This window comes from Sardina pilchardus, chromosome 10, assembly GCF_963854185.1.
Source record: "Sardina pilchardus chromosome 10, fSarPil1.1, whole genome shotgun sequence".
Taxonomy (NCBI): domain Eukaryota; kingdom Metazoa; phylum Chordata; class Actinopteri; order Clupeiformes; family Clupeidae; genus Sardina; species Sardina pilchardus.
In genome coordinates, this window is record NC_085003.1 from 18,998,317 (window position 1) to 19,018,316 (window position 20,000).

General features: G+C 47.3%; 1 protein-coding gene across 2 annotated transcripts in view; it reads left to right on the top strand.

Annotated features, from left to right (window-relative positions):
* The window catches only part of LOC134093876 (protein MTSS 2-like), a 36,847-nt gene extending 22,032 nt beyond the window's left edge, over window positions 1–14,815 (top strand). The window contains exons 4-15 of one of the 2 annotated variants that reach the window (XM_062547168.1): window positions 1,473–1,557; window positions 2,774–2,865; window positions 4,470–4,544; window positions 6,518–6,675; window positions 7,143–7,250; window positions 7,388–7,485; window positions 7,734–7,866; window positions 8,471–8,545; window positions 9,534–9,680; window positions 10,030–10,221; window positions 10,532–10,697; window positions 12,595–14,815. In XM_062547168.1, the coding sequence (XP_062403152.1) occupies window positions 1,473–1,557; window positions 2,774–2,865; window positions 4,470–4,544; window positions 6,518–6,675; window positions 7,143–7,250; window positions 7,388–7,485; window positions 7,734–7,866; window positions 8,471–8,545; window positions 9,534–9,680; window positions 10,030–10,221; window positions 10,532–10,697; window positions 12,595–13,574 (2,309 nt within the window). In that variant the 3' untranslated portion in view covers window positions 13,575–14,815. The remainder of the gene's footprint in view (window positions 1–1,472; window positions 1,558–2,773; window positions 2,866–4,469; window positions 4,545–6,517; window positions 6,676–7,142; window positions 7,251–7,387; window positions 7,486–7,733; window positions 7,867–8,470; window positions 8,546–9,533; window positions 9,681–10,029; window positions 10,222–10,531; window positions 10,698–12,594) is intronic. The other variant, XM_062547169.1, reaches the window with a different exon arrangement.
* The last annotated feature ends 5,185 nt before the right edge of the window (window positions 14,816–20,000 follow it).

Genomic DNA, 20,000 nt, shown 5'->3' on the forward strand with positions numbered 1-20,000 from the left:
GCGTAAACAGGCCCACGAGGCTGTTTGTGTTGTAAACACATCACTGGTGCGTCATTATTTTGCCAGTTCACGTCATGGAACACGGAAGACAGTGGGGTACATTTAAAGGTGACATGTTGTAGTTTCAGGCGCTTCTCTTGGCTCCATCTAAACACAGGCTTCACTGTCCATTTGACCGCCTCCCCACCCTTCCATATGTGACCTGACCACTGCCCCCTGCTGGCCTGTAGGTGCAGTGCTGCGCTCTCGGGAGTGAATGAGGTCAGATCAGATACAGTGTTTTGTTGAGAGATTTCTGCATCTAAGGAACAGTGAGAGTTCTGATATGTAGCCTAGTTTCCACATCCAACGCCTCACTAAAACATAGCTCCTCTCAAAACCTTCCTGTCTGAGGTCAGATCAGATACAGTGTTTTGTTGAGAGATTTCTGCATCTAAGGAACAGTGAAAGTTCTGATCTGCACTTTCCACATTCAGCACTCTCTCTTAGCCTTCCTGCTTCAAATGCACTGCTATAGCCTTGCAGTGAAGAAACCCATATATGAAGCCAGCGCAGAGCAAGCGTTAGAAACATGAAACAAATCAACCATTGACCTGAATCACAGCTGTTGACACAAAACAAATGTTTTCATTTGCTCAGTATTTTTTGTTCCATAAACGCCTAAGTGAGCACAAGATTAACATGGCTTAACTTTGGGTTGTTCTGTTGTGGCTCGGCTTGTTTTTGACCCAATTCTGTGTCTGCTGTTGATGTGTTTTTTGGTGTGTGTTGTGTTCTGATGGAGAGTTTGCCCTCCTAGTGTTCCGTTGATAGTTCTCTGACATTAACTTGATGTCAGCCCAAACCTCGGAGTTTAGATCATGTAAACATGTAGCAGAACGGGTAGAGCAAGACAAAGAGGCTAAGGTCACCAATTTGATTTTCATAGAGCACACACACTTGTAAAGAATTGGTGTATTCTTTCTCACAGCCTTTAATATGCTGTCTGCAGTGTCCAAAGTTCAAAGTTTATTGTCATGTGCTCATAAATCAGAGCAAGTTTGTTTAGATTAAAACATCTGCTAAGAGATTTTCTGCAGACAATATTTCCTGATCATCACTATGATCACTTGAATCTGAGATAAGGGCCAAGTTAGTTGGTTGGTTAGTTAAGTGGGTTATTTGTTTCAGTGTTTTATTTTTAATAAAAGGTACACAACACTCCACTCCAGTTTTTGCTGTGTCATTGTGTATTTTGTAGATTGATGAAGAAAGAAATTAATTTATGAACCCATTTCAAGATGAATATAACAAAATGTTGGAAACTTGACAGTGTGTCACTCACTGCAGGCTATCTGTGAATGCTTCTCCTGATATTCCTGATGTTTACTCATCCTCTCTTTTCTCTCTCCTCCCTCTCCTCCTCTCTCCTCTCCTCTCTTCTCCCTCTCCGCTCTCTCCTCCTCTCTTCTTGCCCTCCCCTACCCCTCCAGGTGCTACCCGGGACATCGGCTCGGCCCTGACGAGGATGTGCATGCGTCACCGTAGCATTGAGGCCAAGCTGCGGCACTTCACCAAGTAAGAGTCCCGCCCGCCCGTCACTCACACCCCGCCCGTCACTCACACCCCCATTCACCCCACATCAGCTCACTTCCTGTCTCAGCTGCACTAGCACAGGGAGCAGTACGTGTGGCTAATATCTGTGTGCTGTAGGGACTGACACGCCTAGCAGTGGAGTTAGCATATCATCTGTGTAGACTAGGGAACATAGGGGTGGATGCAGCTAGTGCTAGCACTAATATGTCATCTGTATAGACTAAGGACTGATGTGGCAAACGCTAACATGTCATCTGTATAGACTAAGGACTGATGTGGCAAACGCTAACATGTCATCTGTTTAGACTAAGGACTGATGTAGCAAATGCTAACATGTCATCTGTCATCTGTATAGACTAAGGACTGATGCAGCTAGCGTCAGCATATCATCTGTGTAGACTAAGAACTGATGCAGCTAGCACCAACATGTCATCTGTGTAGACTATGTGGCTATTGTCAGCGGGCCATGTTTGTGTAGCGAGGCTTTGCGCCACTTTAGGAGATCATGTTACAGTGCTAAGTGTGTTTCCCTCGGGTCATCTGTTTCATGTATGTGTCATCACATAGTCATGACCCTGATCTCTCAGGGGATTACTGACTCACTGAACACGGCGTTGCGGTTTAACATAAGACTCACTGAACACAGCGTTGCGGTTTAACATGAGACTCACTGAACACGGTGTTGCGGTTTAACATGAGGTTTAAATGGAAAGCACACAAGAGCACAGAGGAACACTGCGTTGCGGTTTAACATGAGGTTTAAATGGAAAGCACACAAGAGCACAGAGGGATGGATATGTTGTTGTTTAACATGAGGTTTAAATGGAAAGCACACAAGAGCACAGAGGGATGGATATGTTGTTGTTTAACATGAGGTTTAAATGGAAAGCACACAAGAGCACAGAGGGATGGATATGTTGTTGTTTAACATGAGGTTTAAATGGAAAGCACACAAGAGCACAGAGGGATGGATATGTTGTTGTTTGTCTGTGTGGATCAGGTGGTATTTATACTGCTAAATCATGTCCAATCTCATGCTTCCTGTTCACTTTTTGTATCTACCTATCTATCTATCTATCTATCTATCCACTCATCTCAGCACCACTATACTCTATCTATCTATCTATCTATCTATCTATCTATCTATCTATCTTTTCCTTTATTTTATTTTGTAATGAATTGTGTTACTTCTCCCCAGTGCTCTTATGGAGAAGCTCATCGGACCTCTGCAGGACAGGATTGAGGAGTGGAAGAAGACTGCCGCCCTGCTGGACAAAGACCATGCCAAAGGTCAGTGGGTGCTAAGGGAGTCAGGTGGGCAGATGGTAATGGGGCCTCCACACATGAAAGTGTTACATTTAACTGGAGCGAAGGAGGAAGTACCGCTCCCATTGTTTTCAATGGCCCATGCTAGGCTAGCTACCGCGACCAAAAGAGTTTGAAATGCACCGCAACCATCTTTTTGTAAATGGTGTTTCACAGGGCTATTTTCCGGCACCATCTAGAGTTTGCCACTTAGGTGCCACGCTACAGACGTAGATAATGTACATTACAACGGTATGTCGTCAATGTGGATTGGTGGTTGAGCTGGCAATATCTTGCTGGGAGAATCAACCAATCCACATGGATGACATAATGTATGGCCATCGGAAATGGCACCTGATTGGTTTGTTTATGAAGATGGGGCCAGAGGGGAGCACATATCAGAAGACATTTCTAAAGATGATGCTAACTGGCTAACGCTGGCTGGCTAAGCCCTGATGCGCTGGTTCCACACAGTGACAGACCCACGGCTGGCCACGCCCGGCATTTCCTCTGCATCAGGCCAAAACCATCCTAGAGTCTCCTCTTTAGATGTTCTTTAAATACACACTCGATGATCTATTCATGGCTGCCTGCATGGGGTGTGCCTTAGCCACTGGCTAGCTCTCCTATCCTACTCACATCTTCAACTTACAGATGCTGATCTCAGTGGCAAACACTTTTCCACAGCGGTTCCTTACCTCTTCTCACTCACAGCGGTTCCTTACCTCTTCTCACCCACAGCGGTTCCTTACCTCTTCTCACCCACAGCGGTTCCTTACCTGTTCTCACTCACAGCGGTTCCTTACCTGTTCTCACTCACAGCGGTTCCTTACCTCTTCTCACTGACAGCGGTTCCTTACCTCTTCTCACTCACGGCGGTTCCTTACCTCTTCTCACTCACAGCGGTTTCTTCTCACTCACAGCGGTTCCTTACCTCTTCTCACTGACAGCGGTTCCTTACCTCTTCTCACTCACGGCGGTTCCTTACCTGTTCTCACTCACAGCGGTTCCTTACCTGTTCTCACTCACAGCGGTTCCTTACCTCTTCTCACTGACAGCGGTTCCTTACCTCTTCTCACTCACAGCGGTTTCTTCTCACTCACAGCGGTTCCTTACCTCTTCTCACTGACAGCGGTTCCTTACCTCTTCTCACTCACGGCGGTTCCTTACCTCTTCTCACTCACAGCGGTTCCTTACCTCTTCTAACTCACAGCGGTTCCTTACCTCTTCTCACTCACAGCGGTTCCTTACCTCTTCTCACTCAAACACGTTGTGGATGCTTCTCACCTGCATCTAGAGGTCATGTTAGCCTGATACTGGTCAACCAGACTTCCATTGTTTACCCACCACTCATCATCACAGCATTATAAATAATACAGTTCACTGAAGAGAAATAAAAATGTTTCCTTGATGTATTATATGTTTGGTATATGTGCTTGGTGTATATTTGGTATATGTGCTTGGTGTATGTTTGGTATATGTGCTTGATGTATGTTTGGTATATGTGCTTGGTGTATGTTTGGTATTTGTGCTTGGTGTATGTTTGTGAAAATTGCTCACTCTGTCCACTCTCTGCTCACTCTCTGCAGAGTACAAGCGATCCAGGCAGGAAATTAAGAAGAAATCCTCAGACACCTTGAAGCTGCAGAAGAAAGCCAGAAAAGGTACGCTTCCAATGTCGTCTTGACCTTCCTATCCCAGTACATTTCCCCTGCACCTTTCATTCCCTACAAGACCTCAGCTGAATCAGCTGGACTAATGAGTCATCGCTCAGGAATGGACAAGACGTGGTGTGTGACACCAGTATCCAGCTGCAGTATATTTACGACTGCATCTGCACACATCGGCATTTCACAATTACAACTATTTCTTTTGTGTTGATTGCTTCCAGAAACTGTAGGGATCTGGTTGAACATTTCTTGGCAATATTAATAATCAGAAGGGTTCAACATTTACCCAAACTATTGTATTATCTTCTCCGCTATTTGGTGTTAGAAATCCACATGCCGTGAAAAAAAATTGTTGGCGAAAAACTGAGATGTTTTGATGTGTTCTCTTTGTCTCGCATCACAATGGGGTTCTTGGGGTCATATAAAAACACACATTTTTGAAACGGCGTTCCAGAATGGAGACTTTTGGAAACGCGGCGCATAGAGGACCGTTGTGGTGCAGATTAGTGTAATGGGGCGGATGGTTGGCTGGAGCGCAAGAGGTCAGTCGGTGGTGAGGTGGTGGTGGCCACTGGCCAGCCCACACAGGCTTCCTGCCCCTGATCCTGCTCCTGTTATGTGGATTACTGGGCCTAAGGTTAGGCGCTCACTGCTAATCCAGCTCACCAGTCTAGGACCTTGAACTCCAGCTGACCTCTGGGGGGTCGGAGGCGCTGTGCGTTTGAGGGCCCAAACGAGGGACTCTGTCCTGCACCGCACAGCTGCTCTGCTGTGGGTCCCCATAGGCCTCCACTGCTGGGGATGCAGATATGGAGGATGTGCAGGGCGTGCCACAAAACACTGCCATCTAGTGGCCGATTGTTCAAGACACATATACCCTAGTCCAGTGATCGCTGCACAGATATGACTGTGTCATTGATGCATGGCAGAATTTCCTATTTTTATGTGCTCACTTTTTCAAATATGGCTGTAATGCTTGCTTTTGCTAAGGCTGGTCTAAATAAGCTCTGGGCTTGTTTCAGTACTCAGTTGAAAAGCTAACTCTGCTCCCTGCCTCTTCCCTCTCTCTCTTTCTCTCTCTCTCTCTCTCTCCTCTCTTCCCTCTCTCTCTCTCTCCTCTCTTCTCTCTCTCTCTCTCTCTACTGGGCCATGTTCTCTATCTCTAGAACTCCCGGGTACGTACGCTTCCTCTGCTAGCTTTAAGTGTCCCGCCGCAACATCACCTCTCATCCGTTTAACCCCCATTTCACCTCCATGCGTTGTTCATCTGTCTGTTTGTTGTCTGTAGGAGATAAGCTTGCATGCCATATGTGTCCACGGAAGAACCTCTCATTTACGTAGTATCATCACTTCAGCTTTTAGAATCATCCTGTTTGTGACGACTGAATCATTTTCATTCACATTGAAAGGCTTTTACAGTGTGGTCATAGTGACATTATTGGCGTCATAATAAAAACAAATTTTCTCGTATTGAAGTAACTACCTTTGAAATTAAGTGTTTCCATGACAACACTGTGATATGGTCTCGTTCGTCACACATCAAGCTGTCCGGTTCATTCATTTCAGGTGTTGGTGACCCGTCCTCCGATCATCAGTACTCATACATCCAAATGGAGACTGATCAGCCTATCACAAGATAGCATGCTCTCACGTTCTCATGTTCTCATGTTCTCATGTTCTCACGTTCTCATGTTCTCACGTTCTCATGTTCTCATGTTCTCACGTTCGCATAATCTCATTCCCATTTCCCCTTTTTTATCTCTTCTCTTCATCCTTGTCATTTTCTGACTCCTTGTCCCTACCCCAAACTTTTCATCTTTCCCCTGCCCTCTCTCTATCCCTTTCTCCCCTCCCTCTCTCTCTCTCTTTCTTTTCCTCTCCTTCTCTCCCTCTTTCCCTCTCCCTCTTTCTCTCTATCTCTCCCTTTCTCTCTCTCTCTCTCCCCTCTCTCTCTCTCCGTCCTTCAGGAAGGGGAGGTCTGCAGCCCCAGCTCAACAGTGCTATGCAGGACGTGAGTGACATGTACCTGCTGATGGAGGAGACGGAGAAGCAGGCGGTGCGGCGGGCCCTCCTGGAGGAGAGGGGGCGCTACTGCAACTTCATCAGCATGCTGCTGCCTATGGTGGTAAGAGAGGGAGGGTTGGGTACAGAGGGTTGGGTAGGGGTTGGGTAGAGGTTGGATAGGGGTTGTGTAGATGTTGAGTAGTGGTTGGGTAGGGGATGGGTAGGGGTTGGGTAGTGGTTGTGCAGTGGTTGGGTAGGGGTTGGGTAGTGGGTGAGTAAGGGTGACTAAAGAGATAAGTGGATAACGAAGGTAAGACAGGTGATAAGACAGGTGATAAAACAGGGAGAAGGAAAAGTATAATGTCAACCACCATCTTCCAGCTCTCTTCTCATTTCTCTCAAACATTACAAGAGTGTGTGGAGATATACACTGACCCTGCTGATTTGGAGATGGTAGCAGGGTAATGACGAGCATGTCCACTGTTGTCCGGTGTCAGTGGATGTCCACTGTTGTCCGGTGTCAGCGTTGTCTTTAGAGTGGTCAGTGCCACTAGTAAGAGCTTCTTTCCTCTTTCTCGGTGTCGCTAGAACGGAGAGATCGCCATGTTGGGAGAGGTCACGCATCTGCAGGCCATTATTGATGACCTCACAGTCCTGACCACCGATCCACACAAACTGCCCGCTACAAGTGAACAGGTGACCACACACACACACACACACACACACACAAACACACACACACACAAACACACAAATCAAGTCATACATCCATTGTATTCGTGCTGGCTATGACTGTAATAACACCATATAAACCTCCATTCACTTGCTCCTAGGTGATCGTGGACCTGAAGGGCTCTGACTATAACTGGTCCTACCAGACCCCCCCGTCCTCCCCCAGCAGCCTGGGCTCCAGGAAGAGCAGCCTGTGCAGGTGCGTGTCTCATATGCCCTCTTGCTCTTCCTGTGGCTGTAGTTCTCCCATTGACACTTGCAATGGAAGTCCTGTTGTCTGTTTCAAATAGCTTTGTTTTATACCAGTCAGAAGAGACTAGATTTAGGATTCATCCAGTAACGATTAATTCATTGATAATTAATTCTCCAGCAGTTTGACTTTCAACATGTAAAAGTCAGTCAGCATGTTAATGTCCTGTCTGCCTGTCCTTCTCATTGTCCCTGCAGTTTGGTCCACCTGCCACCGGGGAGCGCCCATCGCCTCAGCAGTGTGTCATCTCATGACTCCGGCTTCATCTCCCAGGATGCCAACACCCACTCCAAGCCTCCCTCCCCCATGCCCTCTGACATCACCAGCCAGGTAGGACCCTGCGCCCGGCAGATCACATCCGGGGACACACACACACACACACACCAGCCAGGTAGGACACTGCGCCCAGCACATCACATCTGGACACACACACACACACACACATACACACACACACACCAGCCAGGTAGGACCCTGCGCCCAGCAGATCGCATCTGGACACACACACACACACACACACATACACACACACACACACACACACACACACACCAGCCAGGTAGGACGCTGCGCCCAGCAGATCCCATCTGGACACACACACAACATCAAAGCGCTGATATACTACACACTCAACTGCAGAACCTGCAGACACACACCCTCACTGGCGCTTGTTACCCACCCCCCCCCCCCCCCCCCGCCCCGATGTGTTGTTCCTCTCCTCCTCCTCCACCCCCCCTGTGTGTTGTTCCTCTCCTCCTCCTCCATCCCCCCTGTGTGTTGTTCCTCTCCTCCTCCTCCACCCCCTGTGTGTTGTTCCTCTCCTCCTCCTCCACCCCCCTGTGTGTTGTTCCTCTCCTCCTCCTCCACCCCCCTTGTGTGTTGTTCCTCTCCTCCTCTGGTGTGACATGGCGGTGCCTCTCCTCTCGTCCCACAGAAGTCCTCCAGCTCTGCCTCGTCTGAGGCTTCTGAAGTGTGTCAGTCTGTCAGTGAGTGCAACTCCCCCACTGCGGTGAGTGTCAGGGCTCCCTCTCTCGCTCTCTCTCTCTCTCTCTCGCTCACTCTCTCTCTCTTTCTATCTCTCTCCCTCTCTCTCTCTCTCACTCACTCTCGCTCTCTATCTCTCCTCTGTCTCTCTCTTTCTCTCAGACACACACACACACACACACACACACACACACAGACATAAACACATAAACACGCACACACACACACACACACACACACATACACACACACACACACACACACACACACACACACAAATCCATGTTTCACAATTTTGTCTGTGGCAAACTGTGTCTCCAAGCTTGTCTTACATTGTTGTTGTGCTATTGCTAGTGTGTGTGATTGTGGCTAATGTTGTCCCATTGCGCTACTGTTGTTTCTTCTCTTCACTAGTACATGTTAACACGGCCTCTGTGCTAACTGCAGCCTCTATAGAGTGACATTCAGAATGTGTGTGTTGAATACCTCCTGCTCCACCACCACGGTGACACTACCAGCTCTCTTTTGCTGTCGTCATGACGTTAGCATCCATCCATGACAAGGAACAGTGATTTGAATAAAAGGCCTTAAACTTTCTACAATCTGATAAAAATCATATTCTGATGGAGGATTACATTCTGCAAATCAACTTGCTAAAATGTTTTTGGGCCAGACAAAAAAGCCCAAACATTTAGTCCCTAAATTACAAGCCTGCTGATGCATCTGATACTAATGGGCCTGAGCTGTAATCCTGCAGGCCCTCATAAAGTTTCAGATAATCCCTTTTTAAAGTACCATTTCTACCGTAATACCTTAATACAATTAGTGTGCTTTTATCTCTGCGTGCCTGACCGTGGTGGTGCAGCTGTGGGGAATAACTCATGTGTGTCAGGCGGGGGTGTGTGTGTGTGTGTGTGTGTGGGTTGCGGCTAATGCTGCTGCGACTACTACTCTTATCTGTGTCCGCTGTGTTGAGACGCTCCTGGTGACCATGATATCTGTCCATCCCACAGTTGGGCTCATCCTTTGCTACCTTCCGCCCTGTTCACTCACTCACTGGCTCCATGAGGCCTCTCTCTTTCATACTTCCTGTGTCCCCTCATAACTATTCCCCCGGATCAAACACCCCCTCACCCACATCAAAGGTTCCTTGCTGGAAGGTTTGTTTTATTTTGACCATTTTAGTTTTAGCTCTTGTTTTGCTTTTTTGTGTCTCATGCTTTTTAATTAGCTTTCTGTCTGATTTACCCATCTTCTGCCTAACACGCAGCCTTCTTTGAGCTTTCGTTAACATTAATTAAATATAATTTTCTTTACTTATCATGTATCTTTAGTTTCATATGTGTTTAATCCAGCATTAATCAACACTTTAAAAAGCATTTCACCCTCGTTTAACACTTGGGATTTTATTTAATGTTCCTAAAAAAAAAAAACATGCCTCCAAAAACTCAATTTCCCAGTGTGCATTTCTGCATGTGTCACTCAGTAACAATTCCTCCACACCTCCAGGACTGGGCCAAGTCTAACTCCTATGAGCTGTCCAATGCCTATGAGCCTCGCGTGGCCTCTCAGGCTCGGAGGAATGACCCTATCGAGAGACTCCGGGAGGCGGAGAGCCCGTACATGAGCAGAGGGAATGCTGGGATGCACCCGGAGGACCCTCAAAGGGCCAGGATGAGCCCTGTTACCGTGGCACCCAAGGTAAGCCAGTAGCAAAGGCTGCTATTCTACCATTAGAATTCATTGTTTGGGTGTGTAATGTATAGTTTGAATAATATATGTGTACAGTACGTAGTTATAGTATTATATTTGTGCAGTTTTATTCATTCATATTTCAGAATATAATTTGCAATATTTTGCATGTGTAGCCACTAGTTTTTATCCACATCAGTAAGTTGATCTTAGTCCTCTTCACAATGTTTTAATATATATTCCTGCGTGTGTGTGGTGTGTGTGTGTGTGTGTGTGTGTGTGTGTGTGTGTGTGTGTGTGTGTGTGTGTGTGTGTCCAGCACATGAAGCCCATGTGTGCGGCTGCTAGTGAGCTGGCCATGGTGTTGACCCGCGGCTTGACTGTGGAACAGCAGAAGAGCAGCCGTGACTCTCTACAGTACTCCAGTGGCTACAGCACTCAGAACACCACGCCGTCCTGCTCAGAGGATACCATCCCATCACATGGTAATACACACACACACACACACACACACACACACACACACACACACACACACACTCAGAACACCACGCCGTCCTGCTCAGAGGATACCATCCCATCACATGGTAATCATCAACCGTTTTTATTCAGGGAAAATTGACTGAGCATCAAGCTCTTTTACAGCAATGCCCTGAGTCACAAAACATATAACAACAATAATCAAAATAATAAAACAAGAATAAGAAAAAGATACAAAAAGCAAATAATTAAACTGACACAAAATAGCCAGGTGCCAGACAGAGCGGCGTATTCGCACAGCGTTCCTGTACAGACATCAAGACAGACATTAGACAACCACTACAAACATAGCGCATTTCACGTGCACAGACAGTGCCGAACGGAGTGGCGTAGTCGCCAGCGTACCCGACGGACACCAAGACATACAGAGACATACAAAGACAGACACCAAACAACAATCAACATATAATAAAACAACATAGATTAACAAAAACACTTGCAACACTAGGCAAAATTGGCATGTCGGACGGAGCGGCGTAAGGCTACACCCTTGACACCACAGACATAGGCCTACAAGACAGACAAATAAACAAAAGTCAAATAAATAATAAAACAAACAAAAACAGAAAAGTCCACGTTAAAGTAGCCTAGTCCAACTGACTACATCCAAAGTCCCATGGCATTGATGGCGCATAGCTTAATCCGGAGCGGAGGGTTCAACGGCGCTACACAGGCCGGCTGGAGAGCAGCATAAGCAAGCAGAACAGTCAGAAGTCGTGGGTGATCCAGATCAGCAACTCAGTGGACCCCGACAGCGACAGTTTGCCTTTAGCTTCTGATGTTAGCTGATGATAGCTCGATCCAGATTCCAGCAAGTAGGCCTAGGCTACTGCAGCGAGATGCTTCTCGATTCCAGGCAGCAGACCATGGCAGCTCGCAGGCCAGCAGTAGATCGGCGGTAGCAACATCGCCCGCAGTTGTAGCCGGTCCTCAGCTCTTCTGACCAGTCCTGAAGCAGCGCCGTTCACGGATGGAGGATGAGCGGTTCATGCCGTTCATGGCATCAGTTTTAGGCCTAGGCTACGCAGCAAAATGCAGACTAACAAAAAGCACAAGACTATCGAAAATAATGTTAACTAAGAGTGAAAACAATAAACTAGACAAATAACTACAAAAAACGAACAGAATAAAACATAAAATTACGAAAATGACATAAAAACAAACAAAAACATGATGCCAGACGGAGCGGCATGTCTTGCCAGCGTCCCCGTAACCTAGTAATACACACACACACGCACACACACACGCACATGCACGCACGCACACGCACGCACGCACACACGCACGCACGCACGCACGCACACACACACACACACACACACACACACTCAGAACACCACGCCGTCCTGCTCAGAGGATACCATCCCATCACATGGTAATACACACACACACACACACACACACACACACACACACACGCACACACACACACACACACACACTCAAAACACCACGCCGTCCTGCTCAGAGGATACCATCCCATCACATGGTAATACACACACACACACACACACACATTCATAGTAAGAGAGCACGGGAAAAATCACATAATTACCCCCTCACACAGAAGCATTCATGAAACACAGATAAACATGCTACTTTCCTGCTTAGAAAATGCTACACTGTAATACTGCTGTAATGTGCTGCTGTAATACTACTGTAACTACTGTACTGTTTTTCCTCTTTCCTTTGCTCTGTCCACTCATCCTCTCCTCTCTCTTCTTCTCTCCTCTCCTCTCATCTCCTCTCCTTTCCTCCACTCTCCTCTCCGCTCTCCTCCTCTCTTCTCCTCTCCTCCTCTCCACTCCTCTCCTCTCCTCTCCTCTCCTCTCTCCTCCGCAGCTTCAGACTATGACAGCTACTCCATGAATGGTGACGGTGATGTCGACCCTCAGTCGGACTTCGACAGGTCCTGCACTGTTCCTCGCCATAGCAACCTGGCTCAGAACTACCGGCGTATGATCCAGACCAAGAGGCCCGCCAGCACGGCCGGACTGCCCGCGGGCATGGGCACCAAAGTAGGCACCCCGCCCCATGGCGCGGCCCCCCACAGCGCCTACTCCCACCCCCATGGCGCGGCCCCCCACAGCGCCTACTCCCACCCTCACAGCCCGTCTGAGACCAACGGGTCCGGGGCGGTCAGCGTTAGTGGGATGGTCGTCTCCTCAGGGACGGCCACCATTCGGCGAACCCCGTCGTCTAAAGGAGGGGTGAGGCGCACCCCGTCCAACGTGGGCCCCATTCCCATCCGCCCCCCGATGGTGCCGGTCAAGTCCCCCACCTCCCCAGGGTTCCCCCCGCCGCCCCCGGAGACCAACGGCAGCCAGGAGAGCCTGTACGTGGACGACCTCCCGCCGGGAGCCCTGGACTACATGAAGGCCTCGCCCAAGCGCCTCAGCCTGCCCACCCAGCCGTGGAGCGCCGCCGGCGGGTACGACCCCACCCTGTACCCCCCGCAGCCCTCCGGCCTGGAGCTCCAGCAGCAGCAGCAGCAGCAGCAGCACGAGGAGATGCTGCTGGCCGCTAACCGCCACACGCTGGTGGAGCAGATCGGAGAGCTGGTGGCCAGCGCCCACGCCCTGGGAGAGGGGCAGTTCCCCTTCCCCTCCCCGACAGAGGGGGCAGCAGCGAGCCACAGCCAGTTCCAGTTCCAGAGCCAGGGCCAGTGGCAGAGCCAGAGCCAGTTACAGAGCCAGAGCCAGAGCCCCAGGGAGAAGATGCCGGTCCCAGAGGGGGAGGACATGCTGAAGACCATCCGCAGGGGCGTCCGGCTGCGGAAGTCTGTGTGCGATGACCGCTCGGCCCCACGGGTCATGCCCTAGATGTGCAGCCGTGCAGGAGCTGATGCCTTTGGCTCCTGACCACAAGAGAAGGCTGAAGAGAGGCTGCCTCTGGCTGACATGTGGCCTGAGTGGTTCTATAGGTTTTTATTCAGGGCACCTCAGCACTTACTGAACTGATAGAGATAAACTGAGTAGTGTGAGAGGATTTCCATCTGATCCTCAACGCCTTGACAGGAGCTGATACATGTAGCTAAAACCCTGCATACCCACAATGGTCCACTTGCAGCAGAGATGCTATCTTTTCCCTAGTGGAATGCTTTTAGAAATATTATTATGAAGAGTTAGCTATAATTAACAAGAGTAACTGCAAACAGCTTAATTAAACTGATGGATTAAATAACCACTGAATGACCGCGGTCACTGTAATCCCACGCATATGGTGTATATATATGGACTTGAGTGGACAGAGATGTACCAGTGGAATGTTCTCTAGTTGAGTCAGGTTGCCAGGGACTTTTATTTTGGCACAGGGCAAGAGTCGACTGCTGAAGGTGGACACTGCCAGTAAAGTTTTGATGTCATTGCTTTTCCATGAGGATATGATGTCAGAGACTTTATGATGTCATGAATCCCTTGCCTGTGGAACTGTGCACATGTGACACGTCGGGATTCACAGGTATATCACACATGACGACTGCTGACGACCACATTACACTAAAACACTACAACAAAAACAAAAAGAAAAAAAAAAAAAAACACCAACATAACGCCAAAGCATTTTGTTCTTTAACCTTTAGCTACATTAAGCACAAAATGGCTGCCACCACAGCACTCACTGAAGCTTCCCTCAGTAGAACGGGCCCTGGAGGTGGGCCTCATAACTTAACACTGCCAAATGAGCGGCTGGATGTCTTATATTCCCTTTACAGTACGTACTGTCTTTCATGTAGTCCTTTTGAGAAGAGTATAAATGTTTTTTGTTTGTTTCTTTTTCTACTGTGTAGTGTATGTCATGTTTTGGTCTCATATTGTTGGTAGTGGTAGTGGAGCTGGGAGAGAGAGGAGGAAGTGGATGGGACAGGTTTCCCATTGGCTAATGTGCTCCAAGTTACTTACCCACGTACATGGACTCCATGGTGAGGACCAGAACTCATGGTAAACCAGGAGCTGTTGAAAAAATGAAAATGCATGTCAAATAAAATAACAAGCCATACTGTAGTGTTTCTTGGTTGTGTTTTTCTTGCTTGTTGAGCAATGTAACAATTATATTTCTAATTTCAATGAAACTGTTGTCTGGCTAGTTTTTGTTCTAAACTATTTGAGTCAAGCATGATGGTTCAATTGAAACCACACAAGAAGGGGTGTAATTATGTGTAATTATGTATAATTACATATATAATTATAATTATCTAGAATGACATTGTATCAATTTGATTCAGCCTTATTAATAGAGCACCATATTAGGAGTAGATTTATGCAAAGCTTTGATGTAAAACCAGAGCCTTCACAAATGTGATGAATCCAAGTGTAAATAAACGCTCCTTTTTCACCATCTGGATGACATCTTGCTTTGAAGATGTTACAGTAATATGTGGAACAGGTGTAAACAGCAACCTTCAACTGATTTAAAGACACGACACAGAGCCTTAAAGGCGTCTGGATTATGTCTTTCTCTTAAGTGTGTCGATGCCCAAAATAATCTGGTTCCTAGCCGAGGACCTGGTGATTTACAGTGAAATTTGTGGGTATTTTCAGTATCTCAGAAGGATCTGATTTCTGAACCTCTGGCAACCAGAGGGTGGCAGTGTTTTGCCTTAGAAGGTCTACCTCACCCAATGATGTGTCTTGACACAGGCAGCCAGCAATACTCCCTAATTTGGTGAGATGAAGGCAAGTGCTTACAGATACCACAAGAGGGGGCTCTAGAGCTGAAAGGTATTGAACAATGGCCATGAATTCAGTTCAACCTACCTCCCCTGAACTACCCAATCGTAGAGGCTGGTTCAGTCAGATACACCCTTTAACATTCAAAATAGTGATGAATGAATAAATAAATAAATAAATTACGTATTTACCGATGTGGTCAGGTCATTCTTTGATCTAAAATTAACCTTGGCCTACACCAGATTTCACTGTGGGTTTCCTTGGCCGACTCATGGCAAGATGCCCTCCCACCCAGAGATGCTCTACCGACTAGCAGGTGTATCTCCGGCCCTATTTAGGCCTGGATCAGGATCTATCAGCTGCTGGTTCTGTAACTGATTGAGCCAAAACCTGCATGGCTCACTTCTGCTCCCAGTCATTGATGAATGATGCACAAGGTTTTACTGAGAGATAACTGCACATCCTGCATCGTGCTCAATTTACACTCTAATTCAATTTCAGCCTGTTTTCAATCAAGAGACATGATGAGGTGACGAATCCAACAAATACAATTAGTCATAATTGATGAAACTGATAGAACTACCTTTTGCTAGCCTAAATAAGATAATGTAGCCTAGCTTATCCACCTGGGAAAAAGTATGATGTCTTAATAAAAAACCTAACCTTTAATAGGCTACCCATTTGTGGAATCCAGGCTGAAAAGATCTTATGCGTTGTGTGTTGATGTCAGAATGAATATCTGAGCACTTTTAGACCATCTGAAGTTGTGAGGTAAACAACTGTCTCGCTGTCGTCTACTGTAGGCTATTTGTTCTTGAGCAGAGGGGCATTTGTTTCAGTGTGGTGACGCTGCGTGCGGAGTAAATGGCAGCGCGATGACTTTTGTCGTTTTGAGGGGCGAGGCGCTGGGCTGAGTCTGCTCCATCAAGATGATTACAGCTCAGAACGAATCAGGGACGCGTGCGCGTGGAGGCGTTGTTTGATGTGGCAGTTGGAGATCGCCAGAATGAGGAGCGAGCGACACAGACACGGTCTCGTGTCACTCCGTCAGGCCGTCAGTCACTCCGTCACTCCCACGGACCGAGCCTCCGGTTTACCCGCTTGTCACCGCAGCCGAGGGAGAGCGCATCTATCGCCCCGGGCTGTATTTTGAGAACGTGACATGAGCGCGCAATCCTCCATCAGCTCCGTCGTTAAGTGGCACGCGTGTCATCTTCCGTGACACGAGCGCTCGTTTGATAGTCCGGTGATCTCCAGTGCAAATGCGGGACACGTCTCTCCACACAGCGCGGGCGGACAGGACAGCGTGCGCTCAAACATCAGAGCTGTGGGATATCATCCCCGGGGAGTCTGTGGGGGGTTGGGCAGTGTGCGGCGAAAGGAGGCTCTTCTCTGCATCTCTCAAATGTCATTGTTGTGTAAAGCAACGCATACGTGCAGTGCATTTTCATGTAACATAGTGTAAGGTGAGCCAACTGATGTAAACTTCTTTACAAGATGAGACTGCTCAGAACTGCAGCCTGAATCCTTCATGTAGACCAGACACCCTCGACTGTGTTCATGTGCGCTCAGTCCCACCATCATCATCGGGATGTGCAGGCCAGGGCACCATCTTCACTCAGCTCCTGTGTTTTATATGAACTGTTTTCTCAATAGAGACTCTTATTACAGTTTTATGCTTTTGTTAGTAAAAACTCCTGTCTCATCTTTAGAATAAGTAGGAAGTACAAGTTAAACCATGACAGAGTGTCCCCCAGTTGGCAATGCGGACTCCCTCTCCCCACAATGTTATACAGAGATGCTTTGAATTCCCCTATTGGCTTTTCAGTATGTGGACTATGACAAAAGCCAATGATCAACACATGACATATAACATAGTAATTACACAGAAATGTGTCTTTTTGTGCAGCCTACAAATAATGAGTCCAACAATGTGTGTACATGATTAGTCCTACCCCACTGTTAGGATTCTGATTATTGTATTATTATTATTATTGTTGTTGTTGTTGTTGTTGTTGTTGTTGTTGTTGTTATTATCATTATTGTTATTATTATCAACATTATTGTTATAGTTATATTCTCTGCCGCAGCAAAGCTAATGCTTACCCCAGCAAGGCCGGGCCAGTGACAGTGTGCAGACAGGCATGCCTTTCTCCTGAGAGTCTTCCTGTCATTTATTAGAAACATAAGTGCGTCACATGCCCTTGGCCAACCCGTCGACATCATTCTGCCCTGAGAAATGGCCCTTCAGCAGAGCTTTTGGGAAGCTGGGTGATGAATGCAGCCTTTTATATGATGTTAATAGATGTTTTCTCCTCCAAAACTGCCACAAATCAACACAGATGACCTCATCAGGAAAGACACTTAATAATAAAACGCCACTGATTGATGTGTGTGTGTGTGTGTGTGTGTGTGTGTGTGTGTGTGTGTGTGTGTGTGTGTGTGTGTGTGTGTGTGTGTGCGTGTTTGTGTGTGTGTGTGTGTGTGTGTGTGTGTGTGTGTGTGTGTGTGTGTGTGTGTGTGTGTGTGTGTGTGTGTGTGAGCGTGTGTGTGTGTGAACAATTCATTAAACACAACACCTGTCAACGCTGCCAAAACACAAAACAGATCTCTGTTTTCCCCAGTCAGCCTCCATAGGACACACACACACACACACATGTCTCAAAGATGTGGCGTCAGCGTCGGTGACTGCGTCAGTGACAGGAGCGGCGGCCCACATACTTTCCACTATTAGATTCCCTTAACTGTGTACCAGTCCATCTTTACACCATTAGATTCCCTTAACTGTGTACCAGTCCATCTTTACACCATTAGATTCCCTTAACTGTGTACCAGTGCATCTTTACACCATTAGATTCCCTTAACTTTGTTCTGGTCCATCTTGTACCAGTCCATCTTTTCTCTCATTCTCTTGGTTCCTCTGGCCTGGTCTCACCCACAAACTCGTCTTGTGCCACCCCTCAGGACCCCTGTGATTACACACACATACACACACACACACACACACACACACACTCAAGCTCTTTGTTAGAATCACTGTCAAGACTCTTTTCGTCAATGATCCCTTGTTGTTTGGCGGAGTGAGTTACCTAATGTTCTCCATTCTTGTGATAGTTTGGGGACTTTCTAAAATAAGACTCATCTGTTCATCTTGGACTTAGTTGATCTGCTCTCTTACAGAGTTATGTTTTGTATATGTGTAGCTTTTGTTGACATGAAAGTGAATTATTTGATTATTATTGATATTTTTGTTGTTATTTATTTAGTCAGTACACTTAGTGTCAGCTTTTCAGCTTTATTTGAATCATTTTTAACTAGTGTTCATATACTGTGTATTACTGTCACAGTCAGAGGGAGAGAGAGAGAGTGATAGAGAGAGAGAGAGAAGATGCACACACACACATACACACACACACACACACACACACGCAGTCAGGTAGAGACATGATGGACAGACACAGACAGCGGGAGACAGGCACATGGCAGTGGTGGTGGTGACGGCTTGTCTCCACGCTGAGCCTCAGCATAAGGCTCAGATCCTCCACCTGAGCTGCAGCATCCTGACTGACACCACCTCTTTATCAGCCCAACGCCAAGAACCACCTCTTTATTAGCCCAACACCACCTCTTTATCAGCCCAACGCCAAGAACCACCTCTTTATTAGCCCAACGCCACCTCTTTATTAGCCCAACACCACCTCTTTATTAGCCCAACGCCACCTCTTTATTAGCCCAACGCCAAGAACCACCTCTTTATTAGCCCGACGCCAAGAACCACCTCTTTATCAGCCCAACACCACCTCTTTATTAGCCCAACACCACCTCTTTATCAGCCCAACACCACCTCTTTATCAGCCCAACACCACCTCTTTATTAGCCCAACCCCACCTCTTTATCAGCCCAACACCACCTCTTTATCAGCCCAACCCCACCTCTTTATCAGCCCAACACCACCTCTTTATCAGCCCAACACCACCTCTTTATCAGCCCAACACCACCTCTTTATTAGCCCAACCCCACCTCTTTATTAGCCCAACGCCAAGAACCACCTCTTTATTAGCCCAACGCCACCTCTTTATTAGCCCAACGCCAAGAACCACCTCTTTATAAGCTCAACACCAAGAACCACCTCTTTATTAGCCCAACACCAAGAACCACCTCTTTATAAGCCCAACGCCACCTCTTTATTAGCCCAAGACCACCTCTTTATTAGCCCAACACCAACAACACTCATAAAAACAGCAGCATAAGGCTTTCAGTGCCGACACGCTGGCAAGAGATTACGCCGTAAATTAGAAGGGAAACGTGTCCCACATTATTCTCCTCACTATTTGCCATCTCCAGCTCTCACTCGCCCCCCTCACTGAGCCCCTCATCTACTCACTCAATCAGACGGACGTCTTGGGCCTCAGAGTGAAGCGCATTGAAACAGTAGCCCAACTACATTGTTTACTGTAAATACAGCCAGAACTACAAGAGCACTCCGCCAAGCAAAAACATAAACCGGCTCCTGGATCCAGACAGTGATACTGATTACTCCCAGAATGTATTGGTTTCTTAAATGGTTTCTTCCTTAGGTCA